The sequence below is a fragment of the Ahaetulla prasina genome, chromosome 5 (assembly GCF_028640845.1).
Source record: "Ahaetulla prasina isolate Xishuangbanna chromosome 5, ASM2864084v1, whole genome shotgun sequence".
Taxonomy (NCBI): Eukaryota; Metazoa; Chordata; class Lepidosauria; order Squamata; family Colubridae; genus Ahaetulla; species Ahaetulla prasina.
Window position 1 is genome coordinate 110,794,301 of NC_080543.1, and position 19,105 is coordinate 110,813,405.

A 19,105-nucleotide genomic window follows, 5' to 3' on the forward strand; every position below is an offset into this window, starting at 1 on the left:
CCAAAGCTGAAGAAAAGCTTTTGTAGCCATCAAAATCCCATTCACTTTAACAAATAGATTTCTAAAAGCTGTAGCAAGGTCTAATTAGCGTAGCATATGACCTTATTTGGGGGATGTGGTGGCTCAGTGGCTAAGATGCTGAGCTTGTCGATCAGAAGGTTGGCTGTTCAGCAGTTCGAATCCCTAGCGCTGCGTAACGGAGTGAGCTCCTATTACTTGTCCCAGCTTCTGCCAAACTAGCAGTTCGAAAGCACGTAAAGAATGCAAGTAGAAAAATAGGGACCACTTTGGTGGGAAGGTAACAGCGCTCTGTGCGCCTTCGGCATTTAGTCATGCCAGCCACATGACCACAGAGACGTCTTCAGACAGTGCTGGCTCCTCGTCTTAGAAACGAAGATGAGCACCGCCCCTAGAGCCAGAAATGACTAACACGCATGTGCAGGGGAACCTTTACTTTTTATGACCTGTTTATGTTAACCATCTGCAGTGGCCTCGAGGTGGAGCTCTTGCCTCACAATCAAGAGGTTGTGAGTTCGAACCTAGGTAAAGGCAGATGTAGCATCTCCTGCTTGGGCAGGGGATTGGACTAGATGACCTGCAAGGTCCCTTCCAACTCTGTTAATCTGTTAAACCTTATTTGGGCTGAGAAATTAAGCAGACATGGATCTGAAAGGACTTGGAAGACCACTGGAGAATACCAGGGCTGCAAATTAGATTTAGAGGTCAACAAGAACAACAACAACAACAACAACAATAATAATAATAATGGGAGCTGTGCCTAAAGACCTAGGCAAGCACTTAAAAGCAATTGGCGCTGACAAGATCACCATTGGTCAGCTGCAGAAGGCCACCTTACTGGGATCTGCTCGCATAATTCGCTGATACATCACGCAGTCCTAAACGCTTGGGAAGTGTTTGACTAGTGATCTGTGATACGAAATCCAACATAGTTATCTCGTTTGCTGTTTATGCTGTCATAATAATAGTGTACTTTATTATTATTATTATTATTATTATTATTATTATTATTATTATTATTATTATTATTATTATTATTATTATTATTATTATTATTATTATTATTATTATTATTATTATTATTATTCAAAATTACTGTGGGATTTCCGAATACAGACTGATAAAGTTTTGGAACACAATACCCCGAATATCATGATTGTGGAAAAGAAAAAAGTGTGGATAGTCAACATTGCTATACCTGGTGACAGCAGAATCGATGAGAAACAACTTGAAAAAGTCACCAGATATCAAGATTTGAGAATCGAATTGCAGAGACTCTGGCATAAACCAGTGCAGGTGGTTCCAGTGGTATTCAGCACACTGGGAGCTGTGCCTAAAGACCTAGGCAAGCACTTAAAAGCAATTGGTGCTGACAAGATCACCATTGGTCAGCTGCAGAAGATCACCTTACTGGGATCTGCTCGCATAATTCGCCGATACATCACGCAGTCCTAAACGCTTGGGAAGTGTTCGACTAGTGATCTGTGATACGAAATCCAGCATAGTTATCTTGTTTGCTGTGTATACTGTCATTTTGTGTACTATTGCCTAGATCATTGAGCAGATACGGCCATGGAGTCACTAAGAGTCAAGCTGAAAGAAAACTTATTTTTCCACAAGTAAACAAACCTGCCCTGAGGAGTTTGAGGACAAGTAATAAAAACATTGACTGGTTTAGTTAAAAATTAAATCAGGAATTGGGAAATTGAGGCTGGGAGCTAGAGAAAATCATAAAGTTACTATGCTGGATTTCATATCCCAAGGAAATCCTGCCAAATTCACATTCTTTCGCTGTGTGTGTTTGTCTATATGCATAAGGATTACAAAATCACACACACACACACACACACACACACACATATGCACACAAAATATGGTAACTCTTCAGTATCTGTGACACTCATTTGAAGCAAAACAAAAATGCATCCCCACATTGGGTCAAAATGTACTGAACCCAAGGTCTGACACGTGAATCAGAAATGGCCATAGATGTTACTTCCATCTTTGCCGGGAAAGTTACAATAATAATTCTTTCAGAAAGAAATCATTTGAGGACGGGGAGGGAAGTTATAAGGCAGCCAAACTCTACCGTTCAAGTTTTCTTCGCTCTGCCAGCTTTGTTCAGGCTAAAGATTGGTCTACTTCCTTTGGGAGGAGAATAGCTCAGAGCAATATTTCTCAACCTTAGCTATTTTAAGACGCATGGATTTAACTCCCACAAAGTGGATGTCCCCCATCTTAATGTTGCTGACATTGAGAAACACTGGCTTTAAACAGAGAGAATTCCGTTCCAGAGTAAATTACAACTTTTATTTTACTTGGGGAGGTCAGCAATTTTACTGGAGCCATAATTTTTCAGAACATGGGAAAAAATTATCTGCAATGAACTGCAGTTCTCTTTCACTTTAAAAATCTCTATGATTTTAAATGGGGATTGGGGTGAGGCATTATTTCTGAAAAAGGCAAAAACTTTTAAAGAGGTGAATGCATTTATGTATGTAAATCTCAGTTACTGTAAAATGTCTGAATTTTCTCCATGATTTCATCTTCTTACCTGGACGAGTCATGGGACAGCCAGTGGTGGGTTGCTACCGGTTTGCACCAGTTCAGGAGGACAGTTCGTTCGGAGAACCGTTAGTAATTGCTGTCTGGCCACATCCCCAAACCGGTTCCCCTCGCTTGCCCCAGCCGCCTGATGCTTGCCTGATCATCAGAGGCTTTTAAAAGCATTTTTTTACAACCTCTTCGGCTGAATGCTTTTAAAATGCTTTTAAAAGGTTCTGGCGATTAGGCAACTCAGCTGGGAACATCAGAACCCTTTAAAAGCATTTTAAGCATTGTAAAAAAAAAGCTTTTAAAAGGCTCCTCTAGCGATCCCAGCTGAATTGCCTGATCATCAGAGGCTTTTAAAAGGTGAAGAGGTTGTAGAAAAAATGCTTTTAAAAGTAAAAAAAAAAAGTTGACCATGCCCACCCAGTCACATGACCACCAAGCCACGCCCACCCAGTCACATGACCACCAAGCCACGCCCACCAAATAAGCCATGCCCACAGAAACGGTAGTAAAATAATTTAGAACCCACCCCTGGGCACAGCAAATGTAGTCTCATAGTTAAGATGTTAGAGTGTCAGTTGGTCTAGTGGTTAAAGTACCAAGCTAGATGGTATTCAGCCGGTTTGGACTGGTTCAGGTGAACTGGTAGCGGAAATCATGGGTGGGCCTGCCGCCCCGCCCTGGCTCCATGCCATCCTATTTATGCATGTTTTTGAGGCCAGGTTCATGCACAGAAGGCAAGTGCACGAAGTAAGCGTGCATGGCGAACCAGTAGTAATATAATGTGAAACCCACCGCTGCTCCTTCGGCATGAAAATCAGCTGAGTGATCTTGGCCTACTCACTGTCTCTCAGCCGAACCCACCTCAAAGGGTTGTTGTTGTGTGGCAAATAGGAAGAGAAGGGTGTGATGGATATGTTCGCCACCTCGAGGTATTTGTGAAAAAAATAAAGGTGGGATATAAATAAATAAAAATAAATGAAATATTAAATAAGCATCAGAGAGACCCGGATTCAAATTCATCCTGAACCATGAACTTTGCACCAATGACTTTCCCAATGTCATTACTGAGTTGTTGTAGGGGAAATGGGAGTGGGGCTGTGTATTAGCTCCAGAATAAAAGTCAAGGTACCTATCTAAGAAAGAAAGAAACAAGATGAAGCTGAGAACCCTCTAGCCAGCAGTAGTATGCATTTTCTGTAGACAGAAAATATATAAGGTGTGGGCTTGAATAATCTTGTAAGACTGTAAGGTACCATTTGTTTTCTCAGTGATCAATCTCTGCCAATAATTAAATGAAAGCTATCTACAAAAATTCAGGATAGTTGCCACCTGTTAGGCCTTGGCACATACAACGAAGCAGAAGAAAATAAAAGTCTTGTTTGAACTGAGTGGGAGAAGAAAGATTACCACCTTTCCGTAAGCACGATTAATACACTTCCCCTTATGCCTAGTTTCCAACACAAACTTCAGAAGCAAATTCCAACCAATTATTCATAGCTCAATAGCGCTGTACATTCTTCATTTTAGTTCAGTTGGTGCTGTACAAAGAAACCACATAGAAACTTTATTATCAGAAGGAGCTTGACATTTTTTTCTGACAGAAATAGACTACCTACAGTTTTGAGATTTTTTTTTCACAAAGTTGCTAATAATGTTGTGTATACTGCACAAATCAAAAAGAGGGCCATGAAAATATTTACAGATCCTTCACATCCTGGACACAAACTGTTTCAACTCCTACCCTCAAAACGACGCTATAGAGCACTGCACACCAGAACAACTAGACACAAGAACAGTTTTTTCCCAAACGCCATCACTCTGCTAAACAAATAATTCCCTCAACACTGTCAAACTATTTATTAAATCTGCACTATTAATCTTCTCATCGTTCCCATCAACCATCTCCTTCCACTATGACTGTATGACTGTAACTTTGTTGCTGGTAATCCTTATGATTTATATTGATATTGATTGTTTCCTGATTGCTTATTTGTACCCTATGATTATCATTAAGTGTTGTATCATTAAGTGTTAAATTTGTACCCTATGACCATCACTAAGTGTTGTAAGTGTTGTACCTTGATGAAGGTATCTTTTCTTTTATGTACACTGAGAGCATATGCACCAAGACAAATTCCTTGTGTGTCCAATCACACTTGGCCAATAAAAAATTCTATTCTATTCTATTCTAAGTAGGATCAAACAAAATTTAATTCCTCAAATAACCAGACAATATTGCCATAATTGCCATCTTTACCCCAGTAGCAGGCAAAGACTCCCTTGAATTAACCACAACTTCTGATGTGGTCATGTGGATGTTTCTTTGGAATTATAGGAAATTAGTTTGCTGTAGAAGAGCATATTTGTAACTCAGGGTTGAACTTGGTGCTCTCAGAACTTGGTTGTTTTCTTGCAGATTCTTTCATTTCCCAACCAGATAGTATCATCCGTGCTACAAGGATGTGGGGTTGATACGGTACCTCAGGGGTGTCAAACTCAAGGCCCGGCCTGCAGGGTGCTTAGATCTGGCCTGTGGGGCCACCCTGGAAACAACAAAGGACCGGCCCGTGGTGCCTCTGCCAGGAAAATGGAGCTCAGGAGGGCCACATGACCCTCCTGGGCTCCATTTTGCTTGGCAGAGGGTTGCAGGAGGCCATCACAGCTGGAAATGGAGCTTGGGATGCTTTTTTTTAAATCAGAGTTTCTTGCAAAATCAAATCCAGAAGGACATACAGATAACTGATTCAGCTGGATTCATTAACTTCTTTATATACGTAATAACAGATGAAATAAATTTTACAATACCAATAGTTGATTCTTCAACGTGGTATAAGTTACAAGCAAAACACAAGGCAGGAGAGAACAGTTAGTTTCATTTCAGCAGAGCAGACAAGCTTTCACAGACTGGTTTCATTTTAGATCTCAGCACAGAGCAGGCAAGCAAGTCCAGACTTGTTTAGTTTCTGTTTCAGAGCTTCTGAACAGACTCAGTTGCCTAAGCCATGCCCAGACCTTAAGTTTCTATTTCCAAAACAAGTCCCATTGGCTAACCTTGTTACCATGTCTCCATTCAGTCCCCATTGGCTGACCTATTCCAGTCCATGAATATTCATACTCTGACATTTTTGCTGGTGGAGCGCTCAGGCTGCCAAAGGCACCCCCAACATGAGTGATGTCAAGCTGGCCATGCCCACTCAGTCCCCCTGAGGTCAAACACAACCCTGATGTGGCCCTCAATGAAATTGAGTTTGACACCCCTGCTGTACCTGGCTGGGTAATGAAAACTCTGCAATAAAACAACCAAACTCAGAGAACATCAAGGACCCCACAAATTAGTTTGCTTTTATCTTTTTCTACTCTATCCTGATATTTCTGTCTGGTCATCTAACCATTAAAAGACCTAATCCTGTTTTGCCTTTTCAAGATTATAACCAAGTTTGGTTTGGAGAATTTTATATCTTTCCAACATTCAAAGATTTATTGACCTATATATATATTTATGCTGTCTTCTATCACAAGACTCTGGGAAGATACATAAAATGCAAAAATCCTAATGTATTAGAAAACAAAATAGTGCAGTAGCATCAGTTATAGCAATAAAAGGCAGAACATTCATAAGATAGCCCACCAGGGGCTTTTCTGTGTACTAATCTGTTTGCAGAAATGGTTTCCTCTTTAAGAATGAATAGCTACTATAAGAAGACTATTGAGATCCCTGTAATATTCAGTGGACCAAGGAATACTCTCTAGTCTAAAACCAATTTTAATTTCCCTGTTAGTAGAACAAACCTACAACTACTTCAGGAAACTCAGAATCATCTGTGTTGAACTGGAAACATATGCTGCATATTCAGCATCAGTTTATTGGCCCTTATCCAGTCAATAATAAATCCGTACATTGATCTTACATGATTGACACCCTATATATTTTTTTTCAAATAACTGCAGCAGGTACCTTTAAATAAATTTTAAAAATGATTATATCTTGCTTATTAACATAAAATATTTTTTTAATTTAACCAGTAGGTCTGCTTCTTATCCGTATTATATTCCTTATAAAAGGATAGAGAACTACAAGCTGACAAGCAAAGTCAATAGAAGAGGTCACATTCACTTAAATGATCGCATGAATCACTTAATAACTGCAGCGCTTCACTTAACAACTGTGGCAAGAAAGGTTGTAAAATGGGGCAAAATAACTGTCTTGCTTAGCAACAGAGTGGCTGTGGATGCCGGCATCCCGGTACAGTCAGCTGAGTCCACGGCTGACTGTCGGAGGCGAGTCACTGGCCCCGATGGAGAGGGTGCGCAACTTGGGCGTCCTCCTGGATGAACGGCTGTCTTTTGAAGATCATTTGACGGCCGTCTCCAGGAGAGCTTTTTACCAGGTTCGCCTGGTGCGCCAGTTGCGCCCCTTTCTAGACCGGGATGCCCTATGCACGGTCACTCACGCCCTCGTGACGTCTCGCCTGGATTACTGCAATGCTCTCTACATGGGGCTCCCCTTGAAGGGCATCCGGAGACTGCAGTTAGTTCAGAATGTGGCTGCGCGGGTGATAGAGGGAGCCCCTCGTGGCTCCTGTATGACACCTATCCTGCGCAGACTGCACTGGCTACCTGTGGCCTTCCGGGTGCGCTTCAAGGTTTTGGTAACCACCTTTAAAGCGCTCCATGGCATAGGGCCGGGTTACTTACGGGACCGCCTACTGCTACCGAATACCTCTCACTGACCCGTGCGCTCTCACAGAGAGGGACTCCTCAGAGTGCCGTCAGCTAGGCAGTGTCGTCTGGCGACGCCCAGGGGAAGGGCCTTCTCTGTGGGGGCTCCCACCCTCTGGAACGAACTCCCCCCAGGACTCCGTCAACTTCCGGACCTCCGAACCTTCCGTCGTGAGCTTAAAACACATTTATTCATCTGCGCAGGACTGGACTAGATTTTAAATTTATAGTGGTTTTAATTGGTTTTAATATTTATACTATTTTTTAATAATTTGGCTTTTAGAATAAGTTTTTTAATGGTTATCTTAATTTGTACATATATGTTTTTACTTGCCTGTGAACCGCCCTGAGTCCTTCGGGAGATAGGGCGGTATACAAATACGAATAAATAAATAAATAAATAAATAAACAGAAATCTGGAGCTCAATTGCAGCTGTAAATTGAGAAATACCTGAATAGATAATCCTTGCTTAACTATGATAATTGGAATTGGAAGTGAGAACACACTGCTCTGCAAATTCTTGACTTATTGGAAGTTCAAAACGGTTCACCTGAGAACACCTGAGAATGTAAAAAAGTTATGTGCATTGCTGACAGAGTTCAATGACAGGTGGCCTAAAAAAACATAAATCAAATAATTACTGTATTTTTGGAGTATAAGACACTCTGGAGTATAAGATGCACCTTAATTTTGGGGGAGGAAAATAAGAAAAAAAAATTCTGCCTCTGCCTACCAGCATCCATTGGTATTCATCTGGATAGCGTCCTGTCACTGTGTGAGACTGTTTGGAAACTGAAACAGTATTTGCTGTGTGAGCATCAAGGAAGGAGACAGCAAGGAGCCTAGGTGTGGCTTAGGTCAATTGTTCCAAAGCTGCTTACTGTGCTAATCTCTGAAACTATAACTGAAACTGAAACTCCTCTCCTCTGCTTGTGTTTTACTTGCTGCTGCAAACTTTGACAATCCTTGCAGCAAATAGTGAACAGCCAGGTCACTTCAGCACATTATTGTAGACTGATTCAGCATGATCAGCTGATTGGCGGGTGGATCGGCCTCCTGGAATACCCCCAACCAGCTGTTCCAGGCTGCAAAAATTGCCATAGACCAGAGGTCCCCAAACTTGGCAGCTTTAAGACTTGTGGACTTGAACTCCCAGAATTCTCCAACCAGCATAGCTCCATAGCTGGCTGGAGCATAGTTGGCTGGAGAATTCTGGGAGTTGAAGTCCACAAGTCTTAAAGCTGCCGAGTTTGGGGACCCCTGCCATAGACCATCTCCGTGACTCACATTTTTGGCTACATTCGGCGTACAAGATGCACCCAAATTTTCACCCTCTTTTTTTTGGGGGGGGGAGTGTGTCTTATACTCTGAAAAATACAGTAAAATCCTCATTATAAATATTAATTGTCCTAAGTATTCTTTGTGTTTCCTCATTATTCTTTCTCATTTTTCTGTTTCCTGATTATTATCAATGTTTCTCTTACTTCTTTTTTTTGCTCCTTCAATGATTCCTAAATATGTAAGATCATATTCTTAGGGGTTTTTTTTCCTAGACTAAACAAATTCTCCTGTTCTACATATTTTGGTACTTGTGCGTATGTGTGTATTTCTTTCTGCTGCATTGCTTATTATTGTATATTTATTTCATTTCAAGCTACTAGAAAAAGGGGAAAAAAAGATTAGATAGATACTTCAAGAGAATTAATTTTTATTTATGTCCCTGAAAGGGAGTGGAAACTAATCAAAGCTGCTCAGCCATTTGAGATTTCTTTAGAATGGAAAACTTTGCTTCACAAGTAGTTTTTTAAAAAAAAAAATGTGTCAGGAATAGAGATGTGTCTAGTCGAGTGAAGGGCACATTCATAGCATTCTTTTTCTTCCTTTTTAAATCTTTTGGCATACTGTGATTGCATTCTGTTGCTCTGCAGTGAAGCCCATCCAGGGTCTTTGGATCATTGGGAAATTTCATATCATTTGGGGATGCCCTTCCAAATTGTTCTGTGAATTACAGCAGATCACGCAACTGTCTGAAATGGAAGCGAGATCCATTCTTTTCCTTGCTGGGAAGGAGCCAATATTTTAAAAATTTGCCTTATCAGTTTTTTTGTTTTTGCCTGTCACAATAATGGCTTTTCGCCAATTTGCAATCACGCTGGATTTAGGCAAAGACGGAAGGACTATATGCAGTCTTTATTCTTGCATCTGGCCGACAAACATGAAAATTTAATGTGAAATACATAGGATTTAGTCTTTGTCGCTCTCTTCCTCCCCTCCCGCTACTGTGTCCCTCTGTCTCCTACGGAATCAGAAATGCAGCCTTCATCTTTTAGCATGCTTCACACCAACCAAGTAGAATTTTGCTTACGGACTTCAACATCCCACAAAGAAAGATTTCATGAAAATAGCTCCCAGGTGGAGCCACACAGAGACTTTGATCAAAGCATGTGAATGACAACTGAATGAAGGCATTCTGTCAACACGTCCTATTTTCCGCTTGGCAAATGCTGTTTGAACTCCTCATAAAGTTTGACAGATTACTTTGCTCACCTCCCTGCGTTCACCCCATCCTTACCTACAAAGAGATTCCATTCGGTATCCAGATCCGCTTGGTTTGCAAGGCAGCCCTTCATTACATTGAGGCAGTAGTTATTGCAAGGTTTCACAGTGGGCAGTCCTCGGCAATAAGGGCAGTACAGCATCTTCATTAATGCCCGGATACATCCTGGGGTGGGACTCACCTGCAGAGTTGAAAGGGGGGAAAAAAAGTTGAAAGGTAAAACAAGTAGCCTCCATTTCCTATCTGTATCCTGTTCTGACCCAGCCTTAGCAAGTAGTGATAAGTCTCTTACTCGCAAGTAAAATAAACCCCTTTTCAAACAGGGTAGGACATAGGTGTCAAACTCAAGGCCTGCAGGTTGGATATGCCCACTGGGTGCTTAGATCTGGCCTGTGGGGTCACCCTGGAAACAGCGGAGGACCAGACCACGGTGCCTCTGCTAGCGAAAACGGAGCTCCGTTTTCGGCTGCAATGGCCTCTTGCAGCCCTCTGCCAATGAAAATGGAGCCCTGGAGGGCTGGGTGCAGCCTCCTGGGCTCCATTTTTGCTGGCACAGGACTGCAGGACGTTGAGCTGGGCACACCACCATGGCCACACTCACTTGGCCCCCCCGAGGTCAAACACAACCTTGATGCAGCCCTCAATGCAGGGGTGAAATCTATTTACCTTCCTTACCGGCTCGGAAGTACACACGCCATGCGTGTGCACTTGCTTTGCTCGTGCACATATGTCACATGTGCACACAGACCTTCTGTGCATGCACAGAAGCTAAAAAACACATTACTTCCTGGTTAAAACCAGGAAGTAATGACACCCAGGTGGGTGGGCAGCGCTTTGCTCCGCCATCACTACCAGATCGCCGAACCACCAACAACAATCGCTACCGGATCACGAGATCCGGTCAGAACTGGGAGCATTTCATCCCTGACTCAATGATATTGAGTTTGACACCCCTGGGGTAGGAACAGTCTTTTATTCATGTGGATAAACAAAAAACCAAACATAATTACTCCCAACAGACCTGATTCTGGCCTAAAAATCTGAATGGCTTGCTGTATCCTAAAAACAAATGTTTGTCTGCGACAACCGGCCACTCCCAAAACCCTACTATTTATTTCCCAGACAGGGAGGGGCTGCCAGCGTCCACGCCTGCTTTTCCTTGAGAGCCGGCTTATTGTTTTCCTATGCTCTCCTCTCCTTTCCTCTCTGTGCATTCACGCATCTGGGATGGGCCCCATCTGTTCCTCCCCCTCACTCAGCTCAGGCCCTGAAGCCAGCTGCCTCTCCACCTGGAAGGAGGATGGAAGGCCCTGGCTCCGGCACTGTCTCTGATGCTGTTTCCTTATCAGAGCCTTCCAAAGGCTCTGAAGTTGGCCCAGGCTCCCACTCAACCTCCTTCTCACCTGACTCTGCTGCTGGCTTCGCTGGCCGCCGATGGGCCACAACAGGTCCGGATAAACTAAATAAACCCGGCAACCTTCATTTTTCCACTAGTACAGGTAGTCCTTGACTTACGACCACAATTCAGCCAAAAATTTCTGTTGCTAAAGGAGAAATTTGTTAAGTGAGTTTTGCCACATTCGTTAAATGGATCACTGTGATTGTTAAGTTAATAACATGGTTGTTAAGTGAATCTGGCTTCCCTATTGACTTTGCTTGTCAGAAGGTAATGAAAGGGGATCACCTGACTTTGGGACACTGCCACCATCATAAATATGAGTCAGTTCCCAAGCATCTGGATTTTGGTCACATGACCATGAAGATTCTGCAACGGTCACAAGTGTAAAAATTATGTCATTTTTTTCAGTGTCATTGTAACTTCAAAAGGTCACTAAATGTGACCTTTCGAAAGGTCACTCAGTTGTAAGTTGAGGACTGTTTGTATGACCACAACTGGTTCTTCATGGCAAGAACCTTAATCTTTAATACTATTTTCTTGTGACACCAATGTTTTCTGGCCACCCCCTAAGGTTGCAGTGACCAGCACCCCAATGTTATCTATGATATTTAAAGCTTGGTATCAGGAGTCAAAAAAATACTGCGCGATTTTGCTGTTGTTATTATTAGATTTTTGTCCATCAATGGTAGAATTCAACTTGACATGCACCAAGAAGCAACAGATGTAGAGATGGTTAGCAGAAAGCTGGTTAGTAGTTATCTCCTTTCCTTGTCAAACAGACTTAACTTTGTTTGCTCGTACATTACATGTCAATCTCTTTCATCTCTTCCTTACATTCTCAGTTCAATCTTCTTTTCTCCTCTATCCCAGGGTGAAATGCTCCCAGTTTGGACTGGATCACCCGATCCGGTAGCGATGGCAGCTGGTGGTTCAGACAACCGGTAGCAAAAATCCCTGCCCCCCCCATCACCCCAGCTGAACCGCGTGATCATCAGAGGGTTTTTTTTTACTTTTAAAAGCATTTTTTCTTTGGCCGAAAAAATGCTTTTAAAAGTAAAAAAAAAAAAGCCCCTGAAGATCGCGCGGCTCAGCTGGGATTGTCAGAACCCTTTAAAAGCTTTTTTTCCTCTGGCGATCCCAGCTGAGTTGCCTGATCATCACAGGCTTTTAAAAGAATTTTTTTTACAACCTCTTCAGTCAAAGAGAAAAAATGCTTTTAAAAATAAAATAAAAAGTTGGCCACGTCCACCCAGTCACATTACTCCACCACTAAGCCACGCCCACAGAACGGTAATAACAAATTTTACATTTCATCCCTGTTCTATCCTAACAGGTGCAGTTCATATACTTACCTGACTCACTCTCTCTCCTTAAGGAACAGAACAGGATCTTAACTGTAGATAGAACAGACCTAAGTAACTTAGCCTTTCCAATCACCAGGTTATTTTCTAAATAAAGTTTATCTTCGTTTTCCTTTCACATAAACAGTAACGTTGAGAAAACATTCTTAGAAAAGTTAACCTCCTAACTCTACCGATTCTCCGCCCATAAATTCTTTCTGCCATATAAAATTATGCATTATTCAACCATGTGAACAGAAACAAGTGTATCCCTTGCATTTCTGCTTGCTATGCAATTGGTAGATTATTTTTGTCAATAAATCATGATTGCCCTCACTCCATCCTGATCCAAGAAGGTTTTAGAAATACAGTCAATTTTGTTTGAAAAGTGGAGGGCATGCTGCTCTCTAGTATCCCTAACGTAGGTGTGCATGGTCCTCTTCGCCTCTGAATTAGTGTTATATTGTGCTATAATCAGAGGTGGGTTTCAGCAGGTTCTGACCAGTTTTGGAGAACCGGTAGCGGAAATTTTAAGTAGTTCAGAGAACCGGTAGTAAAAATTCTGACTGGCATCTATTCTCTGCCTCCCAAGTGCCAGCTGATTGGGAGGAAACAGGGATTTTGCAGTAATCTTCCCCTGGAGTGGGGTGGGAATGGAGATTTTACAGTATCCTTCCCCTGCCATGCCCATCAAGCCATACCTACCAAGCCATGCCATGCCCACCAAGCCACACCCACAGAACCGGTAGTAAAAAAATTTGAAACCCACCACTGGCTATAACTATGTTGAATTTTGCCATCTAACATATGGCGTTGTAAAGGAAAAAAGTGCAAATATATCATAGTTGAGCATATTAAATGCTGTATCTACATTTATGGTTTGAAGCTCCATAAAGAAATCAGCCAGGACCCCTCTTCTGGCAATATCAACTTATTTTGGTTTGTGTTCGTTGGCCTACACAATCATCCCTTCAGCTCCATATGGTCTGTATGTTTCTTTGACAAATTATCTTAGCAGAAACCTGTCCACTGTTTTGCAAATGTTAGAAAAAAAACACATGCCATTTGGCAAATAATCTTCGAGACAAAAAGAAAGAAAATGTTGCTATTTCCTCCTCCTGTTTAAATTACATTTGCTCACTGCTTGTCAAAATGTTAATTTTTCCTACTGACAATTGCTTATCTCAGTTTGTTAGTTATAGTTTTGTTTTTGGATTTGCACAGCAACCGATTGCCTTTGGTTTTTCTTTCTTCCCTGGAAAATAGCTCGGAAATTGCCTAGACAGACATTCTGTCATTTAAACTTCAAACTTCACATAAATGTTTACTTCTGTTCCGAATTTCCTGAGAAAGCTTTGGCCTTCACAATTTTCACCTGTCTTCACTTGCTGCCTCAGTTTAGTGGAAGTTACATTTGCCGCATGATTCTTTCAAGATAAGACTAATATATGACTTATATAATATATAAGACTAATATGACTTCAGTAACAGAGTTGTTAATGCCTGGAATGCACTACCTGACTCCGTGGTCTCATCCCAAAATCCCCAAAACTTTAACCTAAGACTGTCTACTGTTGACCTCACCCCATTCCTAAGAGGTCTGTAAGGGGTGTGCATAAGAACACAAGCGTGCCTACCTGTTCTGTCCCCCTCCCCACCTCACATCAAAGAGCGCAGGAGCGAGCGTCTAACAGTCATTTATTCTACAAATGACCTGAATTGCCTTTGTGGATAAAAGACTTGGCAGCTACAGTTCAAATGCCTGCCAAGTTCCTTATCGCTTGGCAGAGACGGGAATCCATGTGTCCGTAGGTCATTGCCGGGGCAGCCAAGAGTACACAGAATAATTCCTTCACACAGTCCAGGCCTTAACTCAAAAACAACTGATCCGAAGTTCATGCTTTGCAGTTTTGTCTGTCACAGGGGCTACAGACCAACTCCACCTGCATTTATATCCTGTGGGGTGTGGCTCAGCACTCTCTGGGTCTGCCACACCTCTTCCTTTGCTGCGCACGCTTCTCCTTCCTGTGCTGTCTGGGATCAATCCAGGATTGATCTTCCTCACCCTCTGACAGTGGGTGCTCCGACACACCTTCTTCCTGGCTTTCAGCTGGCACCTGAGGCGTTGCCAGAAAGGAGGGACCTGTAGAGGGAGGTCTTGTCGGCTCCTCTCCCTCACTCTCTGAATCATCCTCCTCCATGAGGACAGGCTCGGGAGCCGGAGTCACAACACTACCATTCCTATCCTAAGGTTCCCTTTGGTGTATTCATTTTGTGTGGTTATTTCATGCTTATACTTATATATATTGTTGTGTTTGACAAATAAATAAATAAGAATATGGGGATTCCAAACCCAAGTTACTTCATCTATTCCTTAATTGTTACAATCAGAGTTTGGCCACCTACAACACAATCAAAGAGATGGTGCCCCAGTATAGTTCTCTAACCAACATAATAATGTGATATCCATGTTTACAAGCCCTTATTAGTTGCATTGATATTTTTATTTATACACACTTGGGGAAACAAATAGGTTTTAAAAGGCCACATGTGAATCAACTGAATTTTGATTAAGTCTTATGACTGGTTGCCTATACATTTTCCTCTCTTGCAGGGCAATGAAACAAATAAACCAAATATTGGTGTTGACAGTACAACTGTGTTTTTGACATTTTAAAAAATCAATACTGTGGTAAGTTAACCAGCTACCTTGTTGTATTTTGTGGTTGCGCAATGGTTAATACTACATCTTCCATGTAGTATTTTCATTTATATTTTCCTTGATTATTAACGCCTGATACTTGTTTATCTTTCCAAAACTTATCTGCTCATATTTTTAAAATAAATGCGAATAATAAAGGAGAAAAATACAGGTAGCCCTCGACTTACAACAGTTCATTTTGTGACCATTCGAAGTTACAATGGTCCTGAAAAAAATTAACTTATGACCATTTTTCACACTTATGATAATTGCAGCATCCCCATGGTCATGGGATTTACATTCAGATGCTTGACAACTGATTCACATTTACGACCGTTGCAATATCGTGGGGTCAGGTGATCATCTTTTGTGACCTTCTGACAAGCAAAGTCAATGGGGAAGCCAGATTCACTCAACAACCAGGTTACTAAGTTAACACATGTAGTGATTCACTTAACAACTGTGGCAAGAAAAGTTGTAAAAGGGGGCAAAACTCACAAGTAGAAATTTCTCACTTAGCAACATAAATTCTGGGCTCAGTTGTGGTCGTATGTCGAGGACTACCTATAGAACATTTTTTTTTCTTTTTTACTTTTACTCACTGAAAATTTCAAAGAAAATATCCCACTGGCTATGACATTTGCTGTTTGCTGTTGATATATGTTTTTAACTGAAGCTGTAAATTCTTCTCTGGGATTTATTTTAGTCAATGCTGCAAGGAGAAATGGCCATCCCAAACTGACAAAGTGTTTTCTTCACACACACCCCCAAATTACTGCTGCTCCTTCCCTTTTTTAACTGATATATTCTATTGCATTTATAAGTCTAGATATTTGTCTTGGCAATATAACATGTTTAATCCATGTGTATTATATCCAGAACATCAGTGGTGGGTTGCTACTGGTTCACCCCGGTTTGGGTGAACCAGTAGCAGCGGCGACGGGAGGCTCCGCCCACCCGCCCAGATGTCATCAAATACGATCTGCGCATGTGCAGACGGGGTGTGCGCATGAGCGAACAGGTAACAAAGGTAAGTGAAACCCACCCCTGCAGAACATATTTCTTTAAGTGTTCAGCTAATATTGTAGCAAACATTTTATAATGAACAGTAATAAGGAGATTGGTCTATGTCAGTGTTGGCGAACCTATGGCACGCATGCTGGAAGTGGCACGCGAAACCATCCCGTGCCGAATGCGTGGCCTTGCTGGCTCCTTGTCGCGTTCCTGCACTCAAACGCGCGCCGGCCAGTTGGCCGTCGCATGTGCGGTGCCGGGGGACCCGGGAAGTGTGGGGGTCCATTGTGCATGCGCGAGCCGGCACCCGGCCTTCCGGGTTGGCGTCGTGTGCATGCGTGATGGATCGCTGTACTTCGAGGGTCGCCGGTACTGCATGCACAACGGCCAGCTGGCCGACGCGCATTTGAGCCCACAAATGCGACAGGAGCCAGTGAGGCTGCACATTCAGCATGGGACAGTTTCATGTCACTTCAGGCACGTGGGCCGGCACGCGAGAACGTGAAAGGTTTGTCAACACTGGTCTCTGTGATCTGGTCTCTTCAGAATATTTACTTCTGATGAAAACAATTAAAGGGTTTGATGAATTCTCAGGATGTAAAACGAACATTAAAAATTAGAAAGCTGAAAAAATTAAAATGTTCACTGTTGGAATTAATTGCAACTATTAAAATAAGTATAAAATTTTATATATGCACACACAGTATATATAAATAAAAATTTAAATAGCACTCATCTTCATCCAGAAATTTTTTTTGCAAAAGATTGGCAAAATCGGATAACAAATGTATTTGCAAAGGTTAAAAAACCAGAGTAAAATAAAGAAAAAAATCTCGAGATTCAAAAGAAAGAGGCACACTTACAGATTTTAGAATATATTACCATGTAAGCTGTTTGACATGGATAGTCAAATGGGTAGAATCCCTGAATAATAGAATGTTAATATTAGAAGGTCCTGATTTAGCCAATAGATTTTATAGTTTTTTATCTGGTATCGGGACACAAAAGAAGATTAAAAACTTCAAAGGATATAAAAGACAGAGCACGATAAGAATAAGGAAATCCGCAAAAGCAATAATATATCCAGAAATCTTGCCTTTAGCTTCACTCTCAAGTATCTTTTCTTCTGGAAAAAAATATAACTATGTATGATGCATCCAGACTTTAAAAACAAACTAAGGGCATAGCAACAATTATTTGGCAAATAATATTTACTTTGGCTGATGTATTTACAGATTGAGGAACAAATAGAATGTTACCTCAAGAAAAAAGGAGGGTTTTTAAGACAAATGATTGGGTTTGAAACACTTATACGAAACTAAGACCATATATTGAGATGTAATTACTATTATTATATTAGATACTGTAAGGGCAGAACAAGCAAAAGGCTGTATAATAAAGTGGATGCTAGATTTTAAACAAGCGATGACATTACAACAATGGCACTTAAGAAAACATTTAATAAAATTTACCCCAAACTATAATTTAAGTGAAAGTTGGTAGAAAATACCTTCCAGATAATACATAACTCCATCCACAATTGTTAAAATAGGTACATACCACCAGAGAGTCTGATTATTCAAAAAGTATATGATTGCGCAGAAATGGATAGGCTTACCATAGAATTACAAGAAAAAGAAGATTCAGAATACTATGAGGTCTGGGAAAATTGGTACACATGGACAATCAATAGAAATAGAAAACAATATATATATAAGGCTATTGATGATTAGATGTATATAATGTATATAGAAATTATATGGAAGGTAGATCTGAAATATACAATAATGTCACGGCTCTGTTGAATATATACAATTGTTACAAAAAAAAATCATAATAAAAATAAAATTAAATAAAAATAAAAATAAAATAGATACATCAGCCTTTTTTAAAGGAAGCTCTATTCGTTTGTGGAGGCTCTGTTTTTTTGTTTTTTTTAGGAAGGGTGCACAAACTCCACAAACAAATGGCATAGGGCCGGGTTACTTACGGGACCGCCTACTGCTACCGAATACCTCTCACCGACCCGTGCGCTCTCACAGAGAGGGACTCCTCAGGGTGCCGTCAGCGAGGCAATGTCGTCTGGCGACGCCCAGGGGAAGGGCCTTCTCTGTGGGGGCTCCCACCCTCTGGAACGAACTCCCCCCAGGACTTCGTCAACTTCCGGACCTCCGAACCTTCCGTCGCGAGCTTAAAACACACTTATTTATCTGCGCAGGACTGGGCTAGATTTTAAATTTATTGGTTTTAATTGGGTTTTATTATTTATATTATTTTAACAATTCGGCCTTTTTAGAATAAGTTTTTTAATTGTTATTTTAAACTGTATTTATATGTTTTTTATTTGCCTGTGAACCGCCCTGAGTCCTTCGGGAGATAGGGCGGTATACAAATGTGATTAATAAATAAATAAATAAATAAAGATACAAGCTGAAGGAGTCCCTGCAGATTTTACTCTGCTAGTCATTGCCGACTTTAGGACGTGGTGCTCATCTCCATTTAAAGGCCATTGACCCAGTGTTGTCCAAAGACATTTCCACGGTCGTGGGTCCAGCATGGAGCATCGTTGCCTTCCCACCAAAGGGGTACCTATTTATCTACTTGCATTTACATGCTTTTGAACTGCTAGGTGGGCAGGAGCTGGGGCAAGGATGGGAACTCACCCTGCTGCGTGGTGCCCAGGTCTCGAACCTGGGCTGCCGGCTTTCCAGCCAACAAGCCTATTGCCTTAACCACTGAGCCATTGTGTCATCCACAAACAAAGTTAAAAAAACAGCCTCCTACAGTCTCAAGAGAGCTG

At 41.5% G+C, this 19,105-nt stretch overlaps 1 protein-coding gene across 4 annotated transcripts in view; it reads right to left on the reverse strand.

Annotated features, from left to right (window-relative positions):
- Positions 1-19,105, reverse strand: part of GPC6 (glypican 6) — a 1,109,412-nt gene that overhangs the window by 292,227 nt on the left and 798,080 nt on the right. For all 4 annotated transcript variants that reach the window (XM_058185205.1, XM_058185204.1, XM_058185203.1 and 1 more), the window contains one exon: positions 9,867-10,032. In XM_058185205.1, the coding sequence (XP_058041188.1) occupies positions 9,867-10,032 (166 nt within the window). The remainder of the gene's footprint in view (positions 1-9,866; positions 10,033-19,105) is intronic.